At 40.9% G+C, this 12,750-nt stretch overlaps 1 protein-coding gene across 2 annotated transcripts in view; it reads right to left on the bottom strand.

The window, feature by feature from the left end:
• The window catches only part of LOC122539931 (neurabin-2-like), a 223,942-nt gene that overhangs the window by 53,749 nt on the left and 157,443 nt on the right, over positions 1–12,750 (bottom strand). For both annotated transcript variants that reach the window (XM_043675131.2, XM_043675130.2), the window contains exon 6: positions 2,019–2,154. In XM_043675131.2, the coding sequence (XP_043531066.2) occupies positions 2,019–2,154 (136 nt within the window). The remainder of the gene's footprint in view (positions 1–2,018; positions 2,155–12,750) is intronic.

The following is a 12,750-nucleotide window of genomic DNA, read 5'->3' as shown; positions in this document are numbered from 1 at the left end:
AAGATTCTAAACAGAAGTAAAAAATATTCAAACTAGTGTAAACATGAAAAACAATAAAAATGAAGGGAATTGGAAACACAGAGAATGTTTGAGGCAGGTGCAATCAAGGTTTTCAGGAGGACATTGACTGAAAATGAAGTACAGGGTTACTGGGAGAAAGTGGGGGAATGGGAAAAGGTAGGGGAATGGGAAAAGCTGGGGAAATGGGAAAAGCTGGGGAAATCTGGAGTGCCAGTGCAAAATCATTGGGCTAAATGGCATTCCTTTGTGCTTTAATGATTACTCTGTGAATCCTGAGCATGCAGTGCCATCCTATGGTGTTGGAAAGAATGTGGTGTGCACACTTTCACATTATGTAAAGCTCCAGGATCTACATCTGCGATGTAGTCCAGCATCCACATTTCTTTCACTGGTTTACCTTGGGCCTTTCTTCTACAGGATATAAGACACCGTTAAGATGCCTAGATTGCTCTATGCTAGAGACATAACAGAACTTCCACACAACAAGAACAATGTTCTCACTCTGACCTTGTTTGTGATGGATGTAACAATTGAGAAACAGTTCCCACATCCACATAGAAAAGGGAAGTCACCTTAAATTAAATGCTCAATACTGGCGGGATGCCATTATTTTCTCAACATTGGCTGGTGGGTGCTTAGCAAAGCTAAACATGAATGTAATGATTTCTTAGGATTGTGATATTGTGATTTCTGATAGATATCAATGCACGCTCAATTATAATTAATTTCTGGGCTAGTTCTGACAACAAATCACCAAAGCACTAAGTTTCAAATTCCAAATGCGTCTTTGCCTTTTGGATACTAATATTTGTGTTTCAGGGGTTTTTGGGAATGTCCTTACCTCTGGACCAGAAGGCCAAAGTTTAAACTCCATTATGATGGGCAATGGGTATTACCATGCAATCCAAACAGAATTGTTTTCCCCTTCTTTTGTCTACTTTACCTGAAAGGGAGAAATATGATACTTTCTTCCGCCCTGTCACCTAATAAGGGAAAGTTAAAATGAAATGCATAATCTTGAACAGATTGTATGAGTGATGATTAATCTGCTTAACTTAAAATCTAGTGTACAAAGGTTAAAGAGTGGAGTTACGTGTTTAAAGTGAGGGTTGGAGTTAGAGGGAATACATAGAGACTTTTGGAAATCCAGGAAAATAGTGGAAATTGGACTGATGCAGTTTCTCAAGTCTAACAAATAAGTGGGTATTCAAGAGAATGCCAATGGAAAATCAACCGCTTTGTCTCAAATCTATGGGCGGCACGGTGGCACAATGGTTAGCACTGCTGCCTCACAGCGCCAGAGACCCGGGTTCAATTCCCGCCTCAGGCGACTGACTGTGTGGAGTTTGCACGTTCTCCCAGTGTCTGCGTGGGTTTCCTCCGGGTGCTCCGGTTTCCTCCCACAGTCCAAAGATGTGCAGGTCAGGTGAATTGGCCAAGCTAAATTGCCCGTAGTGTTAGGTAAGGGGTAAATGTAGGGGTATGGGTGGGTTGCGCTTCGGCGGGGCGGTGTGGACTTGTTGGGCCGAAGGGCCTGTTTCCACACTGTAAGTAATCTAATCTAATCTAATCTAATCTAATCTAAGAAATCTGATGAAAGAAGCCTTTTACAGGGGAGAAATGGATTGGCAGATCATTAGACTTTAGACACCGAGAGTCAAAGGGTGTTAGAATAGGCAGGAATCTGGACCAATCAGATCAGGATATTATTAACAGGCAGAGCAGGCTTGAGGGGTCGAATGGCCTACTTCTGCTCCTATTTCAGACATTAATGACTAAGAGACAGTCTGCACCATCACAACAATGTTTTCACGTATGCACTTTACACATGGTTGCCCAGAGCCTATCAAGCTAGTTTATATTCCTCGCGTGTTGACCTTGCAAAACAAAGAATTTTAAGTTCTTTCATGTGATACACAGTCAATGCTTGTGTGCCAATGAAATGAGAGTTGAAATTGATTCCTGAAAGGTACATTATGTTTTTGCAATTTTCTTACCTCCTCGTCATCATCGACGTATTGCCCGTAATGTTGTTCCATCATTTCCCTCTGCCACCTCTCCTGTTCCAAGGTTTGCCGAATCAGCTGAGCCACTTCACTGGTTTCTCCAGGTTTCTCCCGTCCAATCAAAAACCTAAAATGGAGGCCATTCTTGTCAATATATTTCCAATTGTCTCATCAACATTATAAGGCTGACTTCCAGTCACTGTTTGCTTCTATCTCATTCAGAGATACAGAAGAAAGGCGGGTTTAGTGACATAAACAAAATCAAAATGAAATCCGAAATTAAAACAGAAAACACCAAAAGTACTTAGAAGGTCAGGCAGCTTTGATGGAAAGGAAGACGGAGTTAATATTTCAGGAACCTGATTTGATAATAACAGGTCATTGACTTGAGATGTTCACTCTGTTTCTGTCTGCACAGATGCTGCTAGACTTTGTAAGTATTTCTAGCACTTTTTTTATTCCAATAGAAATGTTAAGACCAGAGTCTGATAGACTAAAACTACACGAGTTCCCAATATAAACTTTAGCTTGATGACGATCTCAAACTGCAGACTGATAGAACAACAGGAAAAGCTTAGAGCTTCCTTTTACAGTTGTAATAGAAATTGAAACATGTATCACTGAAGGTGTGATTATATGATTAGACACAATGGCAAAACCTGGTTGTCAATTCACTCTATTTTCTCTACTCTATTTCTATTAAACACTAAGGTATGTATCCAGATGTTGCTGGAGAAAGATAAGCTTAACTGTGTTTTGAGATTCTGCAGCATATTACAGTCAGGTGTTCCAGCACAACCATCAAGTGCCAGTATATCACAATTTTTTTTGGGTGAGAAAGTTGAATGGTATGTTTTAATAAATGAGTCATAGTTGTTAATAGAGTGAAAATGTGTTGCTGGAAAAGCGCAGCAGGTCAGGCAGCATCCAGGGAACAGGAGAATCGACGTTTCGGGCATAAGCCCTTCTTCAGGAATGAGGAAAGTTTGTCCAGCAGGCTAAGATAAAAGGTAGGGAGGAGGGACTTGGGGGAGGGGCGTCGGAAATGCGATAGGGTTAATAGACCCAGTCATTTTATCTGGAAGGTATGGTGAGGAAACATCTAACATCAGGCATAAACCTAAAAACCTAAGGACTGAATCTCCTTGCTCAGGTTGGGTGCACAGATTCACAAAATTCCCAAGACAAAGTGCTCTGTAAGGAGATTTTTTTTCTCTCCAGGAGGGGGTGGTTAGATTATCTGGGTTCATTCCCAGAAATGAATGCATGGTGAGGATATGGCTGGAAAGCCTGCCTCAGTGATTCAGCATTGTGTTGTCTGTGAAACATTCATGAGTAAAATGTGACTAATTCCCCTTTCCATCCCTGCAGAAGTGGTAGTTGCTGAGTTCAGGTGTTGGATTCCCAACTCTGGGCTTTTTCTGTCATTTCCCAACAGACAAACTCTCAATCAGTGCTAAATCCAAATGCAACATTTGTTTTGAACATGTGGCATCTTGTCATACTCTGAGGCTTTAATTTGAAACAATATTCTGGGTTAAGTACATGTGTTGCCCATATTTACTTTCCATGAGCAAAATTTCTTTCTTGTTCTATAATATTCACACTTTATTAATTTCATCTAGCATCATTTGCCCCAAATATTTTGGTTAAATCATTCTATAATTTCAGCAACAATCAATATTTGGTAAAATCCTGCAAATTTGAGCAGTTTACTTTTGAGTTTCTGAATCCAAATAAATGATAAATGCCAGTTAACTAATTTTAGGGTGCCCAGGTTTTTCTCCCACTTTATCATTACATCTCTAAGCTGTAATTATTGTTTTCTACCTAACGTCTATATTTTTATCCACATCTAAATTTATCCCTAATTCCCAGAGCTTTGAATTTAAGTCAAAAACCTTTGAAACAATAACTACCTTCTGGACTCAATCGCTTAAAATGCAATGTTGACAAAAGTCCTCCTCCATAATAACTAATCTGTCTTTTTATTCAATAAATATAAGTCTTTAAAGTTGTAAATAGAGTTACTGGTCTGTGACATAATTAGGTTCTAGATCCTGTCTCACTGTCAAATATCTGATCAAGGTGAGTATTGTCTTTAGTAACTTCCCCTTAACCTGGGATCATGAAACAGTGGTGAATTACATTTGCTAACTTCGATTCTAAACACCAGGATTTACTCAATTTACAGAAAACAGTCATTGAGTAAATTTTCCCAATTCCGTTTTGAGCCTTTTAATCCCTTTGTCCGAATAATTCTTAATTCAGCCTTGTAAAGTCCTTGTAACGGACCACAATGGCAACTTTTAGCCAACATTATTTCAGATTTTCAAACATTGCAGATTTCTGACAATTCTTACGACATAGTATCATTTACTAGGAGGTAGTGTGGTTGATTTGACACATCGAGTGGCCAGCCATTCATTTACACCTTTAATTTTATAAGTAAACTTATCTCCTTTTCAAAATACTGACCATAAACAAAATAATACTTTCCTTCACAATTATTTCATCAACTGACAGCTGGTAGTTATCGAGTAGGCTGAATATCCATGACTCAGTCTAATCCTGTACTGTAGGCTCGGGTCTCATTATTCTATGTATAGCTTGTCCTGCTTTATGGGTTAATAACTGACTTTTTGTTTGGCTTAGTGAACAATTCCAAAGGAAGGGTTCTTGCCGTATAGTGGTAGTGTCCCTACCTCTGTGCCAAGAGACATAGGCTCAAGTTCCATCTGCTCCAGAGGTATGCCATAACATCTCTGAACAGGTTTATTAGAAAATATATTATTGAAAAAGTTCCAAGTGACAAAGGGATGTTGAATTATTCTGGTGAAGACACAATTGTAACGACACTGATATAATAAGTGCATGAAATCTTGATGACTGCTTTTAGTACCTCAGCCTTGAAAGTTATTAATAGTGGGTTAATGGTTAATTGAAGTGCCGGAAATGACCTTGCTACTTTAGGCATCAACTGAGTCACTGCTTCTGTTAGAACTGCAAAGAAATTTTATGCAAACACATTTCAATATTATGTATGGTAATTCCTGAACAATATTTTTTAAAAATTTAGATTCCATAAAATTCCTGCAGTGTGGAAGCAGGCCATTCGGTCCATTGAATCCACACTGACCCTCCAAATAGCATCCCACCCTGACACCCCCATCCCTGTAACCCTGCATTTCCCACAGCGAACCTACCTGTCCTGCACATTCCCAGACACTCGGGGCAATTTAGCATTGCCAATTCACCTAACCTGCACATCTTTGGACTGTGGGAGGAAATGGGAGCACCTTGAGAAAACCCACCCAGACACGGGGAGAATGTGCAAACTCCACACAGACAGTCAGCCGAAGCTGGAATCGAACTCCAGTCCTTGCTGCTAACCACTGAGCCACTGTGCCGTCCCTTTTTGATTGTGCCAATAAATAAAATAAAATTCTCATTGGTTTCTTTGGAAGCTGCAAATATCTCTTGGCAACCTCCCCTTCTTTTGGCTTCCATATGGCATGAAGGTGGTTGGCACGATGGCCAAATCATGCAATCCATTCCACAGGAGCCTTATGCCCATTCTCTTTCTGCTGTGGGTTTGCAAAATTTAGTGGTTTATAGCTAGGCCAACTTGCAGCAACACTGCGTTTCTCCTTGAGACTAGATTCAAAATATTATAACATAAATCTCTTGGCATAAAGCCTGAGGCCCACCAGTTGACTAGGTGAAACACTGACCGGTATCTCACACTTGACCACCTGCACTGGCAGCAGGAAATGGAGATGCACTGCTGATCATCTCCACAGGGGCAGAAACAAAGAGGAAAACATACTGATTCCAAAAGTGCTAAGTACACACAAGTGGAAATTTCTTCAGAGGAAGTCTGTGCAGTGAGCAACACTTTTTCTATCCAGTCATTACCACTGAGCAAACTAAGCAAAATAAAACAGGGAATTAACTCATGGTTCGGCAGATGCTTTGCCTCGAGCAAACATTTCAGTCACAGAGTGGCCATTATCTCGTCACAGTTTCCATTTATTTTATTACTTCATCTTACAAACATAGGGTTACACAGACAGACAGACTGCTCAGCAGTTTTGCCACTATCAGTATTTGCCTTTGTAAATAGGTTGCATTTTTAACAAGTGGGCACCTGGATTATGTGCAAGAAAATCTTGTGTAAATCTTATGAGAATCTGTTTCCAGCTGATGCAAACAGACTTCATCCCATCAAAGGAACAACTGACGGTTTAAAGAAATAACTGTTGATTGGTGTAACAAAATGTAATAGAAAAATTCAAAGAAACCTTTGAAATAACAAGCAACAACAAAAGGTGATATAATTGGACTAACCAATTATGACTGAGATGAGGATAAATTTCTTCACCCCTTGAGTAGTGAGCCTGTGGAATTCTCTGCCATACGAAGCAGTTGAGACAAAATATTGAATGTTTTCAGGAAGGATATATAATTATATAGTTTGAACTCAAGGGATTGAAGGGTATGGGGAGAAAGCTGAAACAGGCTACCCATGGACATATTGAATGACAGAATAGGCTTGAAGGGCCTATTTTCATTCACCAATGGGTAATAGTACATGAAGATACAGCAAATATTATTTTAAAGAATACATGTAAGACTGAACAAAGATTGACTTCTGGTCTTTTCCTCACCAAACTCTATATGAGGTTTAACATTGGTGAGGGAGAATTGTAGTCAACCTGGGGACAGATCAAGTCCATGAATACACTGGCAAATACCCATTGGGATTGCTATCACTGGGGAATCGGAAACTGGCTTGGAGGTTGAAGTTTGGCAAAAGTGTACTGGAGACGAGAATTTGACAGGATTTGACAGGGCAGCACTGTGGCTCAGTGGTTAACACTGCTGCCTCACAGTGCCAGAGACCTGAATTTGATTCCAGCCTCAGGCGACTGTCTGTGTGGAGTTTGCATACTCTCCGTGTCTGCGTGGGTTTCCTCCGCGTGCTCTGGCTTCCTCCCACAATCCAAAGATGTGCAGGTCAGGTGAATTGGCCATGTTAAGTTGCCCGTAGTGGTAGGCACATTAGTTAGGGAAATGGGTCTGGGTAAGCTATTCTTCGGAGGGTCGGTGTGGACCTGTTGTGCCGAAGGGCCTGTTTCCATATTGTAGGGAATCTAATCTAAATAAGCCTGAGGGTGCGAAGAGCCATTTGATCTCCGGAGAGGAATTAAAGATTTATTCAAATGTGATTTACATCAATATTTAAAAAGTCTCTATGTCCTTGGACTGCCATGTACAGCACTTAACATAGCACTGTGCTCATCCAACAGTATTTTAATGCATCTTGGAATCCACACCACTGATTACATCTTGACGTTAACCCCTCATTCCTGATGAAGAGCTTCTGTTTGAAACTTCGACTCTCCTGCTCCTTAGATGCTGCCTGACCAGCTGTGCTTTCCCAGCACCACACTTTTTGACACTAACCATTCATTGCCTCAACACTTCAAAATTAACTTCCCAAACAATCTTCTTTGCCAAGTACAAATCTGGCTACTAGAGTTTCCACTTAGAAACTGACCTTGACTCCAAAGGTGACTTTCACTGTTCAAGAATCCTACCTGAACTGATTTTAACAGGACTTTACCTTGACTGGCTTTTGGTTTGCAACATCTGGGACCAACAAAGGCATCAGGGCCAGCTAACAGAGATGCCAACTGAGTAGACAGAAACACTCCCAGAGAGGCGGGGGGCGCGCTTGCAATTTTTACTCTGCCCTGCGGGAAGAAATTAGGCATGCAGGCTCATTGGATCACTCATGGAATTCCACTGCTGACGTCCCACCCGCAAATCCTCAGGCTTCAGTTTTACCTTGTCATTCACAGATTTGGAATGTTTGGGAATGATGGATCCTTAGTAGCACAAATGAGAAGTTGTCTAAAAGACAAGAGACAGAGTGTGTTGAGAGATGGGCATTTCTCAGACTGGAGATGAGTTGAAAGTGATATTCCCCAGACAAAGTTGTTGGGAACCCTGCCTCTTCTGATTTATATAAACAATTTGGGCATGAGTATTGAGGAAAAAATATCAAAAATTTGCAGATGGTATTAAGCTAGGGCGAATAGTGAATTGTGAGGGTGATGCTGACAAGTTGGTTATGGGGTAGACACCTGACAGCTGAATTTCAATGCTGAGAAATGTCAGGTGATGCATTTTGGTAGAAAAAACACAGAGCGACAGTACAGGCTCAATAGCTCAAATTTGAGGGGGCTATAGGAGCACAGGATCCTTGGACTTCAAATGCATAATTGCCTGAAGGTGCCCAGGCAAGTTGAAAAGTTGTTGAGAAGGCTTATAGGATTATTGGGTTTACAAATATAGGAAAATAATATCAAAGCAAGGAAATGATGCTACATCTCTACAAATCCATTGGTCAGATCATATTTGGAGTACTGTGTTCAATTCTGGACACCTTAATTAAGGAAGGTTGTTAAAGCCCTGGACAATGTTACTGGAATCATACCAGGAATGAGGGATTTCAGATACAAAGAACTATTAGAAAAATGTGGTATTTCTCCTTGGAACAAAGATGATGAAGAGGTGATTTTACTGAGGTGTTCAAAACTATGAACAATTTTGACAGGGTAACGAAGCATATTCTGTTTCCACTTGGTATTTCGGTAACTAGGGATCAAAACTTCAAAACTGTCAGCAAGGCAGCCTAGACCGAGATGAAGAGACCCTTCTTTGCTCAGACAGTTGTTCAAATTTGGAATGCGCTGCCTGGGGGATGTGGTGAAGACAGATTCCATAAAAGTTTCCAAAATAGAACTGGATATACCTTCAAAAGACTTTGAGGGCTCTGGAGATCGGGCTGGAGATTGCGACTAGCTGGGCATCTCTTTCAGGAGCTGGCACAGACATGATGGGCCAACCAGCCTCCTTCTGTGCTGTAAAATTCTATGATCTATACTGTTATGAACAGGGCAAAACACCACACGGCAGAATACAGTGGAATCATCAACATTAGATTCCAAGAAAGTCATAAATTCTTGACTGCAATTAAACTGTGGCCCCTGAAGGAGAAGTGCATTATTCCTGCCAGGATAACACAATGGGAAGCGATTTTGAGGTCAGAACATCTATACATTAAGGATTTTTTTTACTTTTAGTTTTCTATTATCTTCATCAGATCATGAAGTGTGCACTTGATCTGTGATGACCCCAAGGATAGTTGATGTATCCCTTGTTCCTCATCCATCCCATGACCTGTACTTGAGCACAAAAGACTCTTCCTTTGGTTCCTGCCAGCTGATGTGATATCTCTGTCTGCCCTATCACTTTGGTTTTGGGTGAGAAACTGGCTGGAAGCACACATGCACCACAGCATTAAATCAGGGTTAACTGGTATCATGCTAACGTCTCGAGTTTCCTGGAACAACTTGGTGGCCTTGCCTGCTCACTACGAAGTGAAGTCACTTGGTTTCTTTAAAGGCTGGGAACTGGGAGAGAAGAAAGAAATCAACAAACCATTGGTGGATGCAGGTCCAGTTACAACGTTTAAAAGACATTTGGATAAGTTCATGAACAGAAATAGTTCATAAAGGCTTGGAAGGACATGGGCCAAGTGCAGGCAAGTGAGACTAGTTTAGTTTGGGAACATGGTCAGCGTGGACTGGTTGGACTGAAGGGTGTGTTCCCATGCTGTATGACTCTAAGGCAAATTCAAACTTGGCACCTGTTCTCTGGAGCAACAGACATGTGTGCCTCCACATTCGTTTAACAATTTCCCACCAATTATTTACGAAGTCTATTTTTAGTCAGCACAATGCTGCAGCACAACCACTACAGGACTTTGTTCAGATGTGACACATTTTAATAATAAATAAGTGGAAAGAAACTTTGCATGATTTATACAGCATTTGTTTGATTTCCAATTATATTCTTCCTGTGGAAATCTAATGCAGATGAATGAATTATTGCTACAAGGCAATAAAAACTGTGTTACTACATCCATTTGTAACTGGAAACTTCTTAACTTTTAATTTTAAGTGTGCATTACACAAGATAAAGCTTTGATGCTGTTGCATGCCTGAATGAAATTAATTAACACAAGTATACACAAGTATGTCACTGAATAGTTGACAATTGGATTGAGTTGATTAATTAGGAAAAATGTTTCTTTTTTCCACTTTTGTTGTTCTCTGAGCAACCCAGACAGAATTGAGGACAAAAGTGTCTCAACAACAGGGGTATGTTCGCAGTTATAGTAATTAGATTAGGCTGGATAGCAATATTTTACATTGTAAGGATAAGTGTACAACTTTACACTTTCAGCGAAAAGGACAACATGGTCTGAGACAACATGGAATGGAGATACAGCTAAATAGCATTGCTTGTCTGGGTGTGCACAGTCAGAAGTTACACGACACCAAGTTATTGTCCAACAGGTTTATTTGAAATCACAAGCTTTCGGGGCGCTGTTCCTTCATCAGGTGAAGACTATCACATCAGTGCTCCGAAGGCTTGCGATTTCAAATACACCTGTTGGACAATAACCTAAAGTCATGCAACTTCTGACTTTGTCCATTTGTAAACTTCAATGGAATCTGCCTTGACCAGTCTCTAATGGAGCACATTCCATAGCCTAACCATTCATTGCATAAAAGGTTTGCCTCTGTCATCATTGTTTCATCAGGTGAAGACTATCACATCAGTGCTCCGAAAGCTTGCGATTTCAAATACACCTGGCACTTTCACATCATGTTGGAGTGTGAATATAAAGATAAGCTCAACAATGACAGTCAGCCAGTTTAACTTAAGTAATGAGGAAGCTTTTAGAAATTATAGTTCAAAGTGAATTTATGTTTTTGTTCAGAGTAGTTTGTGTGTGAAATGAATTTCTAGAGGAAGTGGTGAATGTAGCTACTGTTACAATGTTTGAAAGACATTTAGATAAGTGCATGAATCTGAAATATTTGGAGGGATATGGGCCAAGTGCAGGTAGGTGGGACTAGTTTAATTTGGGATTATGGTCAACGTGGACTGGTTAGACTGAAGGGTCTGTCTTCATCCAACTCATCCCCACATATAAAGACGGATGTAAAGGCTCAAGAGAAGGGGTACAGAAAAACATTCAGAAGAATGGTTTCAGGAATGAGAAACTGTAGTGACACAGATGGATAGGGAATGTTGGGACTGATTTCCTTGGAAAAGGAACAATTGAGAGGAGGTTTGAGAGAGGTATTCAAAATCACGAGGAGTCCAGACAGAGTGGATAAGAAAGATTGAGAACTAGAGGGCACAGATTTTTGGGAGCTGACAAAGAAACAATGATGACAGAGGCAAACCTTTTATGCAATGAATGGTTAGGCTATGGAATGTGCTCCGTTAGAGACTGGTCAAGGCAGATTCCATTGAAGTTTACAAATGAGACTGAGATCATTAAGTGGAAATTTCCAGTCTTTGGGACTAAGTGTGGGATGAGTGTGTTCGGTGGAAACTGACATGTCACCTCCACTGCTGAGATAACTCATCCACTGTGTGCCAATCAGCTCTTTAAGAATTGAAAGGCAAGTGTGAGTGAGCTTCTTGGCAAGTCACAGATTCTGGTACTAGTGCCCTGGGTCACCAGAACCTGCAGCCAATCAGACACCAGTATTGTCTGGGTCTTAAAGACCATTGGTCTTCTTAGGGATGTAATGGCAAGAAGCTAAATACTTTTTGTCTTGTCATGGCTTGTGGGGTCACAGGGAGATGAGAATTGGAGACTGGGAAAAAGACGCAATTTTCAAAGGATGCAGGCAGACCCTGACTATTCCGGCAAGAAATCAGTCAACTTTCTGACGGACTGGGAAGACAAGTAACCTGGGATGCGATGGATTGAGGCCCTTAAGTGACCATTAATTTACCACTCAAGGGCCTTAATTCTTGGCCAGTTAAGAAGGAAAGCCAGGGAGGAGATTGCAGAGCCTTTGGCTTCGATCTTTATGTCATCATTGTTGACTGGAGTTGTGCCAGAAAACTGGAGGATAGCAAATGTTGTTCCCTTGTTTAAGAAGACAAGTCGGGACAACCATGGTAATTATAGGCCAGTGAGCTTACTTCGGTTGTGGGTAAGGTGTTAGAAAAGGCAATAAGAGATAGGATTTATAATCATCTGGAAAGGAATAATTTGATTAGGGATAGTCAACACTGTTTCGTGAAGGGTAGGTCGTGCCCCACTATATTGCGTTCTTCGAGAAGGTGACAAAACAGGTGGATGAAGGTAAAGCAGTTGATGTGGTGCATATGGACTTCAGTAAGGCATTTGATAAGGTTCTACACAGTAGGCTATTGCACACAGTTTTGGAATTGAAGGTAATTTACCAGTTTGGATCAAAAATTGGCTAGCTGAAAGAAGACAGAGGGTGGTGGTTGATGGGAAATGTTCATCCTGGAGCTCAGTTACCAGTGGTGTATCCAAGGATCCGCTTTGGGACCACTGCTGTTTGTCATTTTTATAAATGATCTGGATTGGGCGTAGAAGGATGGGTTAGTAAATTTGCGGATGATACGAAGGTAGGCAGAGTTGTGGATAGTGCCGAAGGATGTTGTGGGTTACAGAAGGACATAGATAAGATGCAGAGCTGGGCTGAGAAGTGGCAAATGGAGTTTAATGCGGAAAAGTGTGAGGTAGTTCACTTCGGAAGAAGTAACAGGAATGCAGAGTACTGGGCTAATGGTAAAATTCTTGGAAGTG

The sequence above is a fragment of the Chiloscyllium plagiosum genome, unplaced genomic scaffold (genome assembly GCF_037043375.1).
Source record: "Chiloscyllium plagiosum isolate Xiang-an unplaced genomic scaffold, Cpla_swu_hap1 HiC_scaffold_32, whole genome shotgun sequence".
NCBI classification, from domain to species: Eukaryota; Metazoa; Chordata; class Chondrichthyes; order Orectolobiformes; family Hemiscylliidae; genus Chiloscyllium; species Chiloscyllium plagiosum.
Note: the sequence above shows the minus strand (reverse complement) of the source record. Positions and strands in the feature narration are given on the sequence as shown.